This window comes from Hemitrygon akajei, chromosome 25 (assembly GCF_048418815.1).
Source record: "Hemitrygon akajei chromosome 25, sHemAka1.3, whole genome shotgun sequence".
Classification (NCBI taxonomy): Eukaryota; Metazoa; Chordata; class Chondrichthyes; order Myliobatiformes; family Dasyatidae; genus Hemitrygon; species Hemitrygon akajei.
The window spans coordinates 22,781,858-22,801,202 of NC_133148.1; the positions used below are offsets into that span (position 1 = coordinate 22,781,858).

The window sequence follows — 19,345 nt, forward strand, 5'->3', positions numbered from 1 at the left end:
TCTGGCTGAATGTACACCTGTGCCTGATCAGTACATTATGGAGTGGATGGGAGACATTGTCCAAGATGGCATGCAACTTGGCCAGCATCTTCTTTTCAGACACCACCGTCAGAGAGTCCAGTTCCACCCCCACAATGTCACTGGCCTTACAAATGAGTTTGTTGATTCTGTTGGTGTCTGCTACACTCAGCCTGCTCACCCAGCACACAACAGCAAACATGATAGCACTGGCCACCACAGACTCGTAGAACATCCTTAGCATCGTCCGGCAGATGTTAAAGGACCTCAGTCTCCTCAGGAAATAGACAATAACACCTTTAGTTGGCTCCATAGTAGCTGTTGTGTCCAAACATACCACCATCTTACCAGGGGTCCAGTAAGATTTCCTGGTTCCATCTCCAGATTGGTTTATACAAATCTTACTCCTACACTTAACACGACTAGTGTGCTGTCTTCTCTAGCATTCCCCACATTTGAAGATTGATGGTCCTCAATTGGTGGTTATAAAACTGATGTGATGTTATAAAACCGATGTTTCATTGTGCTTGAGATTTGGTATACAACCCCTTTTCCCTTTCTGCCCTGTAAAATGATTTATAAAGTTCATCAGTTTGGGAAGTACAGAACTTCAGCTGAGATATTTTAATTCCTATGGGTGAGTCTGACGTCACGCTGTTAGAGCAGGACTCAACACAAGTCAGGAGAATGACTCCTCGTCTTTCACTGGGTTCAGATATCCGCTGAGAATAAATTTCTCCAACTCTGGATCTGTATCAGAGTGGGCCACTTCTGCCCATCATCAGTCTCTGAATTGGTTCGGTTTATCTCACTTCATTGGCACACCTTCATGTTCTGGAAGCAAGAAATTCTACAGATGGTGGAAATCCAGAGCAACACACACAAAATTCTGGAGGAACTCAGCAGGTGAGGCAGCATCATTTGAGGGGAATGTACAGCTGATGTTTTGGGCTGTGACTCTTCACCACGCTGCATCCCCTAGCATTTTGCACTTCAGATAATCAGCTTCCAAACATTGCTGATCTGTCATTCATTGCCACAGGTTCCTGGTCTGATTCCCTCCTTGCCCCCATTGATTCATATACACCCTTGCCCCCGCCCCACCACCACCGCCACTTTTTAGAGCTCCAAAGCTCTGCTCTGTGATGGATCCCCTTTGGTTTCTGACCTTGCTCCGTTGTATATCCAGCTTCTTCCCACTTCCTTTCCAGCCCCGAGCCCAAAATATTGTCTCTGTATTACTTTAAATAAGACGGTACGACACGCAGCAGAATTAGGCCATTTGGCTCATGGAGTCTACTCCACCATTCTGTTATGGATAATTTATTATCACTCTCAAACCCATTCCTCTGCCTTATCCCTATAACCTCTGTCACCCTCACTAAACAAATATACACAATGACTGGGACTGCACAGTCATCTGTGGCAATGAATTCCATAGATTCACCAGTCTTGAGCTAAAGAAATATCCCCTCATCTCTGTTCTAAAGGGACGTCCACCTATTTTGAAGCTGTGCCTTCTGGCCCTAGGCTCCCTCATTATAGGAAATATTCTTTACACATCCACTCAATCCAATGCTTACAATATTCGATAGGTTTCAGTGAGACCCCCTCCCCTCATTTTTCTAAATTCCAATGAGTACAGGCCCTGTGGCATCAAACACTCCTCATACATTCACCCTTTCATTCCTGGAATCACTCTCGTGAAGCTCCTCTGGATGCTGCCAGCAGATCTTTTCTCAAACAAGGGGCTCAGGACTGCTCACAATACTCCAGATGCAGTCTGAGCAAAGCCTCAGCAATACATCCCTGCCGTTATAGTCCAGACCTCTTGAAATGAATGCTAACACGGCATTTGTCTTCCTTACCATGGAATCAACCTGCAGGACACTCAAGCCCCTGATTTTTGAGCTTTCTCCCCAATCAGAAATTCACCTATACCTTTACTCCTTCTACCCAAGTGCATGACAACACACTTCCCCAAACTATATTCCATTCTTTGCCTATTCTCCCAATCAAAGTCCTTCTGCAGACTCTGTTTCCACTGCACTACCTGCTCCTGCAACTACCTTTGTATCATTCGGAAACTTGGCCACGAAGCCTTCAGTTCCTTCAACCAAGTCAATAACATCTTATGTGAATAGACAAGGACCCAACACCAACTCCTGCAGAACACTAGTCTCCGGTAGCAAACCAGAAACGCCCCCTTAATTCCCACTCGTTTGATTTTTCTGCTTGACCAGCTGTGTTACTATGTGAGTATCACTCTGGATTTCCAGCATCTGCAGAGTCCCTTGTGTACGATGTTGAAAAGAACAGCGAATAGGGAGGTTAACGGCCAATGCCACTCCTCCTTAGCGCAGAGGTTTGAGGGATGAAGAACATGTCAGACATTTGGCAGTGAGCTTGTCTTCAGTCCGCAGAAAGTCATGCAGGAAATTCAAGGGGAACCTCTTCACCCACAAGTGGTGACTATTTGGAACCCATCACCAGAGAGAGAGTGAGAGGTGAAACGCAGGGATGGGGTTGAATTAAAACTCATGGAAAAGAAACACAGACAGGCACCAGCTGGATTGAACTAATATCCTAACTGTACAATGGGTGTGTTGTAGGTAAATTAAATACCTGACACAGTGTTTGAAATAAAACTTATTTATTTGTCACAGATCCAGAATACTAAACTCCCATTACATCAGCATAAGAAACAACTCCAATACCCAGTGACTAGGGTGCAGACTTGGTTTGATGAGAGTAACAATAATTACAGTCTGACACCAACGGTCACTTTTGAACTTGTCTGTTGGCTCAGAACCTGTGAGGGTTAAATATCCAGCAGGCTGCTTATTTAAACACAATCCTGAGTGTGAACTCGGTAGTGAGTCACAAGGCTCGATGACTGAGTGAATCCCTTCCCACATTCAGAGCAGGTGAACGGCCTCTCCCCAGTGTGAACTCGCTGGTGTATCTGTAAGTGGGATAACCGGGTAAATCCCTTGCCACATTCAGAGCAGGTGAACGGCCTCTCCCCAGTGTGAACCCGTTGGTGTCTCATCAAATGAGTTGACTGAGTGAATCCCTTCCCACATTCAGAGCAGGTGAATGGTCTCTCCCCCGTGTGAATTCGCTGGTGTGCCAGTAACATGGTTGACCGAGTAAATCCCTTCCCACATTCAGAGCAAACGAACGGTCTCTCCCCAGTGTGAACCTGCTGGTGTGTCAGTAGGTTAGAAGACTGAGTGAATCCTTTCCCACATTCAGAGCAAGTGAACGGTCTCTCCCCAGTGTGAACTCGTTGGTGTACCAGTAAGTTAAACGACTCAGTAAATCCCTTCCCACATTCAGAGCAGGTGAACGGCCTCTCCCTGGTGTGAACTCGCTGGTGTGAAAGCAGTTTCGATGGTCGAGTAAAACCTTTCCCACATTCAGAGCAGGTGAACGGTGTCTCCCCAGTGTGAACTCGCTGCTGTTTTATCATGTGGGATGAATTAGTGAATCCCTGTCCACACACAAAACTGTAGAAGAATCTCTCTCCCTCGTGAACTCACTGATACATCTGCGAATGGGCTGAATGAGTGAATTTCTTCCCACAAGGAGCAGCTGAACGGCCTCTCACTGGTGTGGATTTTATTTGATTTTATTTGAAGATACAGCATGGAACAGGCCTCTTCAGCGCAATGAGCTGCTCCATCCAGCAATCCACCTGTTAACCCGGCTTTATCCGGGACAATTTACAATGACCAATTAACCTATTATCCGATCAGTCCTTGGACTGTGAGAGGAAACTAGAGCACCCGGAGGAAACCCATGTGGTCACAGCAATGATGTACAAACTCCTTACAGACAGTGTCTGAACTGAAATCCAAACTCAGACACCCCAGTCTGTAATCTTCAGTTTGAATGACTGAATTCTGCAGAACAGGTGAACCGCCTCACTATAGTGTGAACTTGCTGATGTATCTTCAGGCTGGATGACTGAATATATCCCCTCCCAAAGAACAGATCATTGGCCTCTCCCCAGTGAGAACTCACTGGTTTATCTCCAGATTGGCTGAGTAGGTGAAACCCTTCCCACACTGAGAGCAGGTGAATGATATCTCCCTGCTATCAATTGTCTGGTAATTCACCAAGTCCGATGTTAGTCAGAGTGAATCCCGTGTCAAATCAATGCAGTTGAAGAACTGATCTCTGGCGAACAAATGCTGGTGTGTTCTCAGCACCCCGGTTCCAGTGGATTTCACTGAGTTAAAACAGAATGTTTCCTTTCAGACACAAAACACAGGTCCAGCTGGGATGAGATACATCTCCATCTCCAAGGATCGACCCCTGACATATTGGTGCTACAAAGGAACTATCTGCTCACTTCTTCAATAAGTTGAAAACAATTTACAAATTTTATCTCCAGGTGGGTTCACCCAAATCTCACCCCGACACTGAACAGGTGTTCGGATTCTCCTTGCTGTGAGTGCTGTACTGTCTTCTCAAGCATCTCCTCCTCTACATTCAGAGACTGATTGTTTTCAAGTGCTGGTGAGCTGACAAAGACAGTAGAATTGACGTTTTTATTTTCAAGATTCCCATTCAGAAATTCTTTTCTATTTCTGACCTGTAAGAAGATTTACAAAGACATCAATGGGGGAAGAGAGTATTTTAAATTAAAAAGTTTTAGTCTCTTAACATTACCCTGTTACAGTGAGATTCAGCCCAGGTTGGAGGAACAACTCCTCAACTCTTAACTGGGCATGGTTCAGGAATCCAGACTGACAACTAAATTCTCTGTCTTTCTGTCTGTATCAGAATGGACACGTCTGCCCATCATCAATCTGTGACTTGGCTCAGTTTGTCTCTCCCAGTCGGTATTATTTCAGGTTCTGGGCACGTCCCACAGAGCTACAAAGAGCACATGATATTACACGGCTGCTCTGGAGACTTTCTAAGCACTCAAACCCCCCTCCCCCACCAGTGTGAGTGCTGCAGGTCACTGGTTACCCCAGACAAAGGTGTCTGATATCAGTCTGTCCCCAGAGAGAACGGGGCTAAACATGCTCCCGCGGGTAGAAAGATCCAGAACCAGGAGAGGTAGAGCAGAGGTGATTTTTGAAAAGAACCAAAGCTACCTGAGATCATGAATGGCAGTGATGTTTCACTCCCAGTCCGGCTGAACGCCTTTTGTACACGCTTTGAAAGGGAAAATAAAACTACAGCGGGGAGGATCCCTGCAGCAGCTGGTGACCCCGTGATCTCTGTCTTGGCGGCCAGCGTCAGAGTGTCTTTCAAGATGCTGAAGCCTCACGCAGCACCAGGCCCGAATGGAGTACCTGGTAGGGCTCCGAAAACCTTTGTCAACCAATTGGCAGGCACGTTTAAAGGCATTTCCATAGGACATGGGAGCAGAAATAGGCCATCTGGCTCATCGAGTCTGCTCCACCATTCAATCATGGCTGATCCTTTTTCCTATCTCCTCCTCAACCCCAGTTCCTGGACTTCTCCCTGTGATCTCTAATGCCATGCCCAATCAAGAACCTATCCATCTCTGCCTTAGATACGCCAACAACCTGCCTCCATAGCTGCATGTGGCAATAAATCCACAAATTCACCACCCTTTGGCTAAAGAAATTTCTCTGCTTGTCTGTTTTAAAAGGGCGCCCCTCTACCCTTAGAGTTTGCCCTCTTGTCCTAGACTCTCTCACCAGGCGAAGCATCCTTTCCACATCTACTCTGTATAGGCCTTTCAACATTCAAAGGGTTTCAATGAGATCCCCACTCATCCTTCTGAATGCCAGCGAAAGCCATCAAATGTTCCTTGTATGGTAACCCCTTCATTCCTGGTATCATCCGTGTGAACCTCCTCTGGACCCTCTCCAATGCCAGCATATCTTTTCTAAGATGAAGGGCTGAAAACTGTTCACAACACTCAAAGTGAAGCCTCACCGGTGCCTTATAAAACCTCAGCATCACATCCTTGCTCTAGTATTCTAGACCTCTTGAAATGAATGCTAATATGGCATTTGCCTTCCTCACCACCGACTCGACCTGCAAATTAACCTTCAGGGTGTTCTGCACAAGGACTCCCAAGTCCCTCTGCATCTCAGATTCCTGGATTTTCTCCCCGTTTAGAAAATAGTCCACATATTTGTTTCTATTACCAAAGTGCATGATCTTGCATTTTCCAACATTGTATTTCATTTGCCACTTTCTTGCCCCTTCTCCTAATCTAAGTCATTCTGCAGCCTACCTGTTTCCTCAGCACTACCTACTTCTCCACCAATCTTTGTATCATCTGCAAAACTGGCAACAAATCCATCTATTCCATCATCTAAATCATTTATATACAGCATAAAAAGAAGTGGTCCCAACACCAACCCCTGCAGAGCACCACCAGTCACTGGCAGCCAACCAGAAAAGGATCCTTTTATTCCCGTTCACTGCTTCTTACCAATCAGGCAGTGCTCTAACCATGTTAGTATCTTTCCTGTAATGCCATGGGCTCTTAACTTGGTAACCAGACTTATGTGTGGCACCTTGTCAAAGGCCTTCTGAAAGTCCAAATACACAACATCCACTGCATCCCCTTTGTCTATCGTACTCAATGAATTCCAACAGGTTCGTCAGGCAGGATTTTCCCTGAAGGAAACCATGCTGGCTTTGTACTATCTTGTCCTGTGTCACCAAGTACTCCATCACCTCATCCTTAACAATGGACTCTAACGTCTTCCCAACCACTGAGGTCAGGCTAACTGGTCTATAATTTCCTTTCTGCTGCTTTCCTCCTTTCTGAAAGAGCAAAGTGACATTTGCAATTTTTCAGTCATCTGACTCCATGCCAGAGTCCAATGATTTTTGAAAGATAATTTCTAATGCCACCACAATCTCTTATGCTACATCTTTCAGAACCCTAGCGCGCAGTTCCTCTGGTCCAGGTGACTTATGAACCTTTAGATCTTTTAGCTTTTTGGGCACCTTCTCTCTTGTAACAGTAACTGCTCCCACTTCTCTTCCTTCACACACAGTAACATCTGGCATACTGCTAGTGCCTTCCACAGTGAAGACTGACGCAAAATACTCATTTAGTTCATCAGCCATCTCCTTGTCTCGTTATCATTTCTCCTGCCTCATTTTCTAGTGGTCCTATATCCACTCTTATTTCTCTTTTATTTTTAACATACTTGCAAAAACTTTTACTATCCACTTCAAAATTATTTGCTAGCTTGCTTTCATATTTCATCTTTTTTCTTCTAATGATTTTTTAGTTACTCTCTGTAGGTTTTTAAAAAGCTTCCCAATCCTCTACCTTCCCACTAATTTTTGCTTTGTTGTATGCCCTTTCTTTTGCTTTTACAACAGCTTTGACTTCCCTCGTCAGCCACGGTTGTACTATTTTACCATTTGAGTATTTCTTCATTTTTGGAAAACACATATCCTGCACCTTCTTCATATTTCCCAGAAACTCATGCCATTACTGCTCTGCTGACATTCCTGCCAGCACCTCCTTCCAATTTTACCTCTCTCATACCACTGTAATTTCCCTTACTCCACTGAACTACGGCTACATCAGACTTTACTTTCATCCTATAAACACAATCATATTGTGGTCAGTGGTTTTTAAGGGTTCTTTCACCTTAAGCTCCCTAATCGCCTCTGGTTCATCACATAACACCCAATCCAGTATAGCTGATCCCCTAGTAGGCTTAAAGACAAACTGTTCTAAAAAGCCATCTCTTAGGCATTCAACAAACTCACTCTCCTGAGACCCATTATCAACCTGATTTTCCCAATTGACCTGTACGTTAAAATCTCCCATGACCACCATAACATTGCCCTTTTGACTCCCCTTTTCTATTTCCTGTTGTAATCTGTGGTCCACCTCCCAGCCACTGTTGGGAGGCCTGTATAAAACTGTCATCAACGTCCTTTTACTCTTGCAGTTTCTTAACTCAACCCGCAAGGATTCAACATCTTCTGATCCCATGTCACATCTTTCTACTGATTTGATGCCATTCTTTACCAGCGGAGCCACGCCACTCCCTCTGCCGACCTCCCTATCCCTCCGATATAACGTGTAACCTTGGATATTCAGCTCCCAACTACAACCATCCTTCAGCCACGACTCATTGAAGGCCACAACATCATACCTGGCAATCTGTAAGATCATCCACCTTATTTCTTATACTACTCGCATTTAGATACAAGACCTTGAGTACCGTATCTGCTGTCCGTTCTGATTCTGCATCCCTAGTGATATCATACTCAGCCTGTTGGCTGCAACTAAATCCCATCACCTGCCTGCCCTTCCTGACAATATGACTGCATGCTATATTTAATTTTCACCATCCATCCTTTCCTGAGTCCCTTCATTCCTGTTCCCACCCCTTGCCAAGTTAGTTTAAACCCTCCCCAACAGCTCTAACAAACCTGCCCGCGAGAATATTGGTCCCCCTTGGGTTCAGGTGCAACCCGTCACTTTTGAACAGGTCATACCTCCCCCAGAAGAGATCCCAATGATCCAAGAACCTGAAGCCCTGTCCCCTGCACCAGCTTCTCAGCCACACATTAATCTGCCAAATCATCCTGTTTCTACCCTCACTGGCACCGGGCACAGGCAGCAATCCAGAAATTACTACCCAAGACGTCCTGCTTCTCAGCTTTCTACCTAGCTCTCTAAATTCTCTTTTCAGGACCTCATTGCTTTTCCTTCCCATGTCATTTGTACCGATATATACCGAGACAACTGGCTGCTCACCCTCCCTCTCCAAAATCTTTCAATCTCTCACTGCTACAGTGGGAGTTTTCCACAATCATAGGTCAACCAATGCCCAAGAAGGGCAGGCTGAGCAGTCTTAACAACTATCATCCAGTAGCACCCACATCTAGGGTGACAAAATGCTTTGAGAGGTTGGTTATGGCTAGAATTGACTCCTGTCTCAGCAAGGACCTGGACCAACTGCAATTTGCCAATCACCACAATTGGTCTACCGGGGGGGGGGGGGGGTGCAATCTTATTGGCTCTCCACACATCCTTGGATCAGCTGGACAATATCAGCTGACCTTTGTCAGGATGCAGCTTGTTGACTACAACACAGCGTTTAACGCAATCATTCCTACAGATCTGATTGAAAAGCTTTATGATACGGGCTTCAGTACCTGCCTCTGCAAATGGATCCTTTTCTTCCTAACCGGAAGACCTCAATCTGTGTGGATTGGAAATAGCATCCCCACCCCACTGACAATCAACACTGGCGCATCTCAGGGATGTGCGCTTAGCCCACTGATCTTCTCTCTCTCCCCCGTGACCGCGTGGCCAGGCACAGCTCCAACGCCATCTATAAATATGATGACAACACAACTATTGTTGGCAGAATTTCAGGTGGTGACAAGAGGGCGTACAGAAGCAAGATATACCAGCTGGTTGAGTGGTGTCAGAACGACTCTGCACTCAATGTCAGTAAGACCAAGTAGTGGATTGTAGACTTCAGAAAGGTTAAAATGAGGGAACACACACCAGTCCTCGAGGGTGGACGACTTCAAGATCCTGGGTGTAACATCTCCGAGGATCTCACCAGGGCCCAGTATATTGATGCAGCTACAAAGAAGCACAAGAGTGGCTATATTTCATTAGCAGTTTGGGGAGATTTCATACATCACCAAAGATGCTTGCAAATTTCTACAGATTCTACCTGACAGCATCACTATGTAGTATGGGAGGATTGGGTGGAGAGAGGGCTACAACACAGAATTGAAAGAGGCTGCACAACGTTGTTAACTCAGTCAGCTCCATCATGGGCACTCGCCTCTGTAGCATCCTGGACACCTGCACAATCGATGCCTCAATAGGGCAATGATGGGGATCATTAAAGTTCCCCATCACCCAGGCCATGACCTCTTCTCATTGTGGCTACCATCAGGAAGGAGCTACAGGAGCCAAACTCAACGATTGAGGAACAGCTTCTTCCCCTCTGCCATCCGATTCACAATTGACATTGAATCCATGAACCCTACCTCATTACTTTTTTGCACTACATAATTTTTAATATATATGTTAACTGTAATTCACTGTTTTTTTAATTATGCATTGTACTTCTGCCGCAAAGACAACACATTTCACGACATATGCCGGTGATATTAAACCAGAATCTGAACTGGAAACTCTAGTTTTGTTCCGTTCCAGATCCTTGGAGTCAGACAGCTGAGGCTCGGCTGTGTCTGGGAGGTGAACCGGCTGCCAGTCCCTCAGCCTGCGGACTGAGGGGAAAGCCTTGGCAGCATCACCCATTGCTGCCTCGATACGAGACATTTTCACGAACCCCAGACCTGTCACGGCCATCCCGGGGTCCGTAGTGTATCCGGTTCCCGGAGTAACTGTCCCTCAGTCCGGCTGCGGACGCCGGGCTGATGAAAACCCGCCAGAACCCCGCTCCTACCTGCTCCCGATGCTCCAGAGCCGCTTGTCCACTGGGCGCATGCGCGAATTTGGCGTCTCTCGGGCGGTGACCCCAGCGCATGCGTATTTGATTGACGACTCACGGACGGTGATTTCTGATGCGCTGGGCTTTCTGGGTAAGCACGGTGCCATTTCAAAGTTGAACGTTCAAAGTACATTTTATTATCAAAGTATATTTCTGTCACCATATACAACCTGATATTCATTTTCTTGTGGGCACACTCAGCAAATCCACAGAATAGCAACCCTGACAAGATCACTGAAAGATCAAACGGTGCAGAAGACAACAAACTGTACAAAGGCAAATATAAATAAATAGCAATACTGTAAATAGCGGGAATATGAGATATTGTGATAAAGAGTCACTTAAAGTGAGATCATTGGTTCTGGCAAGTGAAATTGTGTAGCTCTTCCTTTTTGTTAAAGAGCCTAATGGTTGTTCAAGAGCCTGATGGCTGAGGGGTAGGAGCTGTTGTTGAACCCCATTATGTGAGTCCTGAGGCTCTTGCACCTTCTGCCTGATGGCAGCAGTGAGAAAAGAGCATAGACTGGGGAGTAGGGATCCCTGATGATGAACGCTGCTTTCCTATGTTTCATGTAGATGTGCTCAGCAGTTGGGAGGGCTTTTCCTGAGACGTACTGGGCCAAATTGACTACCTTTTGGAGGATATTCCATTTAAATGCATTGATGTTTCCATACCAGCCAGTCCAATGTACTCTCCACTACACAGCTTCAGAAAATTGTCAAGGTTTTAGACGTCATGTCAAATTTCTACTAACTCCTCGGGAAGTACAGGTCCTCTGAAATAGTAACCCGGGAAGTTAAAGCTGTTGACCCTCTCCATCTCTGATCGTCCGATGAGGACCTGACTCATGGGCCCCGCTTTCCCTCCGTGAAAGTTTATAATCAGGTCTTTCTTTGATCTTGCTGACATTGAGTGAGAAATTGTTGTTATGATACCACCAGGTATATTTTCAATCTTCCTCCTGTACGCTGATCCATCACCACTTTGACTCGGCCCATGACGGTGGTGATGAGGTATGTTTTTACAAACATTTCATTATGTTTCATGAAACCTGTAACACATTTTATTGAACTCACAAACCTAAAACATAAAAGTGTGCTAAAACTCTTTACGTAAAAACATCATCATGTCAGACCAGCCTCTTAAAGTGAAACCCCAACTCAAGGTGCGTGGCACTGAATTATGTACATTTCTCCCAAATACATTACCCTACAACTACAGCAAGACTAAATACGGCATTGGAGCTGTGCTCAGCCACACAGGCATAAGTGTAAAGTGAGTAGAGCAGGGTGCTAGGCACCTAGCCCCGTGATGCACCAATACTGATGGAGATTGTTGAAGAGATGTTGTTGCCAATCCAATCTGACTGGGGTCTACAAGTGAGGAAATCCAGGATCCAATTGCACAAGGAGGTATTAAGGCCATGTTCTTGGGCCTTATTGATCAGTTTCGAGGGGATGATGGGACTGAATGCTGAGCTGGAGTTGATAAAGAGCATCCTGATGTTTGCATCTTTGCAGTCCAGATGTTCCAGGGCTGGGTGAAGAGCCAATGAAATAGCTTCTGCTGTGGACCTGTTGCTCCGGTAGGCAAACTGGAGCAGATCCAAGTCGCCTCTCAGGCAGGAGCTGTTGTTTCATCACCAACCTCTCAAAGCTCTTCATCACTGTGGCTGTAAGCGTAACTGTCTGGGAAGCCCTCAAAGCAACCTATAGGAGCGGTGAAATTGCTCGCATAGGCCATTGCACTGTGGGTGATATGCCGTGGGGTGATGTAGCCCAATGCTGAGCTTCCAGACCATCGCAGCCCAGAGGTCTGATATGAATTGTGGACCGTGGTCAGAGGAGATATCAGATGGGCGTGCCAGACTGAACAGTGCAGGTACTGATGAACACTCGAGCCATGTCTGCAGCCAGCATTGATGCTAGAGACATGTCCTCTGCCCACCATGATAAGGAGGTGCAGGAGGAGGAGGAGGACTAACATTGACATGGTGAAACCATCGCTCAGGGACCTCAAAATATGTCACGGGGTCTGAACATGAGGGTTAATTTTTGCCCGATGGCACTCCACACAGGCTGCAGTCCTTTCTAAGGCCATGCCTTACAAAATTTCGTGCAGCCAGTATCTGTGAGGCCCTCTGGCCCGGATGCAGAAGGCCATGGAGTCAAAGACAGTCCACCTCCAGTTTGCAGCCACTATGGGGCGAGAAGGACCGATTGAGGCACGGGAGAGAAACGCCAGCCAATGCAGGCCTGGGACTGCTGTCCGGTAGGCCTCGGCTCAGGTCAGCTGCTGTGCCGGCATAGTCAACCCTTATGTGCAAGTCCTCAGTGTCTGGCCGTGAGAGGCAATCAGCCACAGTGTTATTTCTCCCCTTGATACGCTGTATATCAGTTGTGAACTTGAAAACAGAGGCCAGGTGGCATTGCTGCCGTGCAGACCAAGGGTCTCATGTCTTTGGCCATTGCGTGCACAAGTGGTTTAAGGCCAATGAACACTGTGAAACAGCGATGCTCCAGAAGAAAACCATTACAGCGGCCGGTCAGATGGAAACCAAGCAGCGCGCTGTACTTCCTTTCTGAGCGACGGAGCTGGCGGCTGACGAAGGCGAGGGGCTCCACGTGCCTCCGACCAACTGTTCGTGCACAGCACCCACAGGGTAGGCTGGAGTGTCAGTGGTAAAAGCCACGGGTGCATTGGGGAGCAGGTAGGATCATGCTGGAAAGGGCTCGTTTGGTATCATCAACTGCCCTGGCCATGTCCGCTGACCAGTCAAGCACTCGATAAGGGGCACTGCCCTTAAGCGCACTGTACAGGGGGAGCATAAGCTCATCAGCTCACGGGATGAAGCGGTGATAGAAATTCACCGTACCTAAAGAACACCTGTAGTTTTATGGTAGTGCAGAGCAGTGGGAAATCCATAGTAGGGGCTACTTTTGATGGTGGGGGAGCGAGTTGCAGCTTCTGCGGAGACGCGACGGCCGAGAGAGTCAATGGTTGACAGCGGGGTTATTAATCAACCTGCGCTGGCTTACGCAATTGCGAAGTGTGCGGAGATGGGATGCTTGTCGGATTTGGAAGCGCTGGCGACAAATACATCACCCAGGAAAACAAAAAGCAAAATCTAAGTCTCTTAAAACTGAGCCCATCAGCCACTGGAAAGTCTGTGCTGCAGATGCCAGGTACGGAAACTGAAAGAGGCCAAAGGGGTTATCACAACTGTTTGGGAATGTCCTCCGAGCACACAGGCACCTGATGGTCGCCCCTAACTTTGGAAAAAATTAACTTTTTGGCTGAACGTGTGAAAAAAGTCTTGGATGTGTGGGACTGGGTAATGATCGGAGAGGGGGGTGGCCGAGTTAAGGCATTGGTCAGCACCACATGGGCAGCACATACCACTGGACTTAGGGGCCATATGGAGGGGCGAGGCCCACGGACTATTCAGCTGACATGCAAAGCCAAGTCCTTCCTTGCTTGCAAACTCATTCTTTGCATTGGTCAGCTTTTCTGAGCTCAGTCTACATGCATGGACGTGGGCTGGCAGGCCGTTTGTGGAAATGTAGTACTCGACTCCCGGTTTGGTGACTGTAGCGGAGATTGTGGGCTTGGCGAGGTCTGGGAATTTACTCAGCAGTCGAGTAACTTCACATGCGGTGGTGCATTCACTTGACAGAGTCTTTGTGGGGGAAATTACTGGGGGGAGCAGGGTATTGACCCAAACTCCCGGACACTCACAAGCCGGCAGTTTTTAAAGAGTGACTAATAGTTCTTGGGCGCACACAGGAAATCTGCAACGAGTAGAGATCCAGCCACTTTAACCGGGATGAAGTCCCAAGTCTGGCATCGCCCACTGTAGCTGAAGGTCACCCGCTGTGTCCTGCAAGTCTGGATGTTGGCGGCCTCCGGCAAGTTTTCATAATTCTTTGCCTTCGCATCAATTGGTGGTGCCGGCAACACACTCACTCGAGCACCCGCGTCACACAGGGAGCGTCGCCCCGAAAGGGTGTCTGTGAAGAACAATAGACATCACTGACTGCCGGAATCCTCAGTGTTCACAGGCCCCTGAGGTCCCGAGGCCCTGGCGCTATGGAAGCTGCAAGACGTTCGGCACTTCTTAGCATTCATGCCAAAGCGAGCACGGTAAAAACACGGGTGTGGCATCGTCTGTTTCACAGCCGCAGGTGTCCTTATGTTTGGGACCTTGCTGACTGGGGTTATCGAGGCAGAGAAAGGAGGAGGAATGATGCTGAGTGTAAACTATGACAAGCTCCCTGTAGTCCTTCATGGCTGCATTAGTGAGGGCTATGTGAACTTGATCAGGCATTTGCTACCTGAAGAGTTCTTTAAAAAGAAAACATGGATGGTGATTTCCCAGGAGGGACAGTACATGTGGTCTATTAGCTCTGATGGCTTAGGCACGGAGAGAAATTATTTGGCATGCTCACACTCCGATAGTCCTAAAGTCTGTAAATGGTGAGTCTTCAGCGATCGGTATTTATCGCGTTCAGGCGGATGTTCTAGTGGACTCACCCTTCTCGCGGCCATGGGGTTTCCGAGCGACACCACCACAGAGTGGAATTTGGTGTCATTGGCAATGACTTCTCACAGGGCATATTGTGCCTTAGTTTATACAAATCAAGTAACGGATATTTGTTCCCAAAACTCCAGCAGTTTCAAAGTGACTACTTTGGATTATTCAATAACTCTGGAATCTTAGAGCAACAGGGTCACCAGAGTAGGTTTATGCAAATAAAACGACGCCCAGGCATTTTAAATTTGAGAAAACCGTAGCAACTCGTTTATTGAACTCCAAACCCGAACTCAATGGCATTCTGCAAGTACTTCATGTCATCACGTCAGACCAGCCTCAACATGAACCCCAACTCAGTGCTGGTGGTTGTGAACACATTACCCGACAATTGTCAGCTCGGTTCGGATATGGCCCAAGTGCGGAGTGAGAGACACTGAAGCAGGTCGATATTTCACAGACATGATTACGAACAGTGTTAAAGGGAAAATAAAACAATAAATGCTAAGCCAAAACAGGGCAATTAACTAAAACTCTCAAAGGAAAACGAAGCCTACATGAAAAGAACATCAAAACATTAAACAAATACCGGTAGTCTTCAGAGTCAATTGATTTGGAAGTCCAATAGCTCAGGGAAGGTCGAATACAAAACAGCAGCAAAGTGTTCTGTCCAAGTCTTGACAAGCACTACGGTGACAAGAATGGAGTTAAATTTTAAAAAAAGATTAAATAATAATGACCTGACATGTTCAAATTCACAAGCGCAATTGCCGTATCTACTGCGCTGCCGAATCCGTGGTTGTGACAATATTACCTGGCAGCTCCTGGAGACAGTCGAATTACTCCCACAGGGTCACTTGTCACCCCAGACGAAGGTGTCTGGTATCAGTATGTTCACGGAGAGAAGGGGACAGAACATGTTCTCACTGGTAGAAAAATCCAGAACTGGAAGAGGTAGAACGGAGGCAATTTTCTGAAAAGCCAGAGTGAATGCAAAGATTTTGTTTTTTTATTCTATTGAACTAATTGACTGGAAGGTAGAACCAGTATCTTCTTCAAAGCCTCAGTCCCACCTGAGCACATTATCTACCAAGAAGCTCTTCATCGAAGATTGACCTGAAACTAGTTTTGTTCCATCCCAAATTCTTGGATTCAGGTAGCCGAAGCTTTGCTGTGTCCACTAAAATTCCACTGAAGCTTCAGTCTCCTGGGTGTCACTATCTCAGAGGACCTGTCCTGGACCTATCATATAAATATCACCGTGAAGCAAGTATGGGAGCACCTCTACTTCTTTAGGAGTCTGCAGAGATTTGACATGTCATCAGAAACCCTGTCAAACCTCTGTAGATGTGTGGCGGACAGGGTGCTGACTGTCTGCATTGTGGCCTCGTATGGGAACCCCAATGCCTTTCAGCGGAAAATTCCGCTGAGTTAAAAACCCTCCCAACCATTGTGTGTTGTCCTAAGCCCTGTGCTGTGCTGGTTTGTGACCCTGCTCCATTGAACGTCTGCCTAATGGTTCCCCACTCTGATTTCAGACTTCAGAGGATGATGGTGTCACGTAGCAACCCGTTACACACACTGAAAATGATCAGTAACATTGCGAAGAGCGGAGTGAAACACTGAACAACGGGGACGTACGAGTTCAACAAGCCATGGTGTCCTTCCTTTGCCCAGAGCCTCGAGGGATGAGGAATATCTAGGACAAAGATTGCTTTCTTCTTCAGTCTGCCAAGGGCATGCAGGAAGTTCAAGGGAACCCTCTTCTCTCACGCAAACAAAGCTCGACACTGCCTCTACTTCCTCAGGAGTTTGCAGAGATTCGGCACGTCATCAAAATCCTTGGCAACTTTCTATAGATGTGCGGTGGCAAGTGTGCTGACTGGCTGCATCACGGCCGGGTGTGGGAACACCAGTACTTTTTATGAAAAATCCTGTAGTGCACTTAGCCCATGAAGTTAATAACTCACCTCTTTCTACCTTAGACCAGAACTTATCAATTACCCTGATGAGTAACTAACTTCAAACTTTCTGCATAATCACTCAAAGAGTTGAACTGCAGGTGCATGTAACGAGAGCTGTATAACTCATCTCCTTCTACAATAGGCCACAAACTTATCAATCACTTTCTGGAGGTCCAAGATCCGTATGCTTCATGACTGCTGGACTAAGTGTGTAAATGTAGGAGGGGACTATGTTGAGAAATAAATGTGCTAGGTTTTCTAAAATTGACTCCTTCCACCTTAGGCCATGAACTTATCAATCACCCCTCGTATATGGTAACAGCCTCCCAACTGTTGAGCACAGTTGACGTAGGAAAGCAGTATCCATTATCAAATATCAGGCAGAAGGTACAAGTGCCCCAGAACTCGCACCACCAGGTTCAAGTCCAGTTACTACCCGTCAATCATCAGGCTCTTGAACAGAAGGGGATTACTACACATTCTGTTTCTGGTGATCCCACAGCTAAAGGGTCTCACTTTAAGGACTAGCTTATCTCGTTACTACATGCTCATTAATAATTGCTATTTATTTGTATTTGCATTTGCACAGTTATATATTGATCCTGTTCACAGTTACTGTTCTATAGATTTGCTAAGTATGCCCACAGGAAAACGAATCTCAAGGTTACATGTGGTGACGTGCATGACCTCTGATAATGAATTTTAGTTTGAACCCTTCCCACACTCGGAACAGGTGCAAGGCTACTCCGCTGTCTGAACTTGTTGGTGCTTCAGCAGGTCAGATGACTGATTGAATTCCTTTCTGTGCCTGCACCAGGTTAATGAGGGTGAGCTGACAGATATATCCTGAAGTTAGACAGCTTAGTGTCTTCTCCACCACTGAGCACATCTAAATGAAACACCGTCTCAGGAAAGAAGCATCCATCATCAGGGACGCCCACCACCCACGGCATGTTCTCATCACGCTGCTGCCATCTGGAAGAAGGTACAGGAGCCTCAAGACTCATACCACCAGGCTGAGGAACCATCAACCATCAAGCCCTTGAACCAATGGGATAACTTCACTCAGCTTCACTTGCCAAATGTTCCCACATCCAATGGGCTGTTTCAAGACACTCATCATCTTTTCTTGATATTTATTGCTTGTTAATTTATCATTATTTCATATCATTTGATTTTTGTATTTGCTCATTTTGTTGTATTTCGCACTCTGGTTGAACGCCCCAGTTGGACGGTCTCTCATTGATTCTGATTCACAAAAGAAAATAAATCTCAAGGTAGTATATGCTGACACATATGTACTTTGATAATAAATTAACTTTGAAACTTATAATGAATAGCATCCCAGAGTCAGAACAGCTAAGCAATTGCTGTACGATGTGAACCCAACGAGACTTCACAAGTTAGTACAACTGAGTGAATTTTTACTCATACTCACAGTAGGTCAACAGCCTCTCCCCAGTGTGAACTCGCTGATGTTTCCACAGTTCAGGTTATTGAATGAATCCCTTCCCACAGATAGTACCTCTCCCCACTGTGAACTCTTTGGTGTGTTTGCAAGTGTGAAGACTGATGAAATTCCTTCCCACAGTCTGATCAAATGAATGCCTTTTCCCCAGAGTAAACTCTCAGGTATCTTATCCGGTGGGATTGAGTGAGTGAATCCCTTCCCACACACAGAACAGGTGAACAGTTACTCACCTTTGTGAACTCTTGGGCATATCATCAGATCAGAAGATTGAGTGCATCCCTTTCCACAGAGCAGATGAACGGTCTGTCTCCAGAGTGAACTCGCTGGTGCCTCACCACATGGGATGTGTGAGTGAATCCCGTCCCACACACAGGACAGATGAATAGTCTCTCTCTCTCTTTCTCCCATGTGAACTCGCTGGTGTGATTGCAGGTGAAATTACTCCGTAACTTCATTCCCACGACGTGAGCAGGTGAATGGTCTCTGGTTGGAGTGTATTTGCTGGTGACTCATCACATGAAATGAACTGGTGAATCCCTTCCCACACATAGAACAGTTGAACAGTCTCTCTGCTGTGAACTCACTGGTGTGTCAGTAGGTGGAATGATTAAGTGAATCTCTTCTCACTGTCTGAGCAGGTGAACAATCTTTCACCAGGGTGAATTTTCCGATGCGTCTTCAGCTTGGATGTCAGAATGAATTGCTTCCTGTAGTTAGAACAGGAGAACCATTTCACTCTGGTGTGAAGTTGCTGATGGATCTTCAGGCTGGGTGACAGAGTATATCCCTCCCACACAGAGCAGGTGAATGGCCTGTGAACTTACTGGTGTGTCTGTGGGTGTGCTGAGCGACTGGACCCCTTCACACACTAAGAGCAGAATGGTCTCTCTTTCTCCCATG

At 46.4% G+C, this 19,345-nt stretch overlaps 1 protein-coding gene across 1 annotated transcript in view; it reads right to left on the reverse strand.

Moving 5' to 3' along the window:
- Nucleotides 1-2,654: 2,654 nt before the first annotated feature.
- Nucleotides 2,655-19,345, reverse strand: part of LOC140716438 (uncharacterized) — a 28,438-nt gene continuing 11,747 nt past the window's right edge. The window contains exon 3 of the mRNA XM_073029174.1: nucleotides 2,655-3,223. Coding sequence (XP_072885275.1) covers nucleotides 2,864-3,223 — 360 coding nt within the window. The 3' untranslated portion in view covers nucleotides 2,655-2,863. The remainder of the gene's footprint in view (nucleotides 3,224-19,345) is intronic.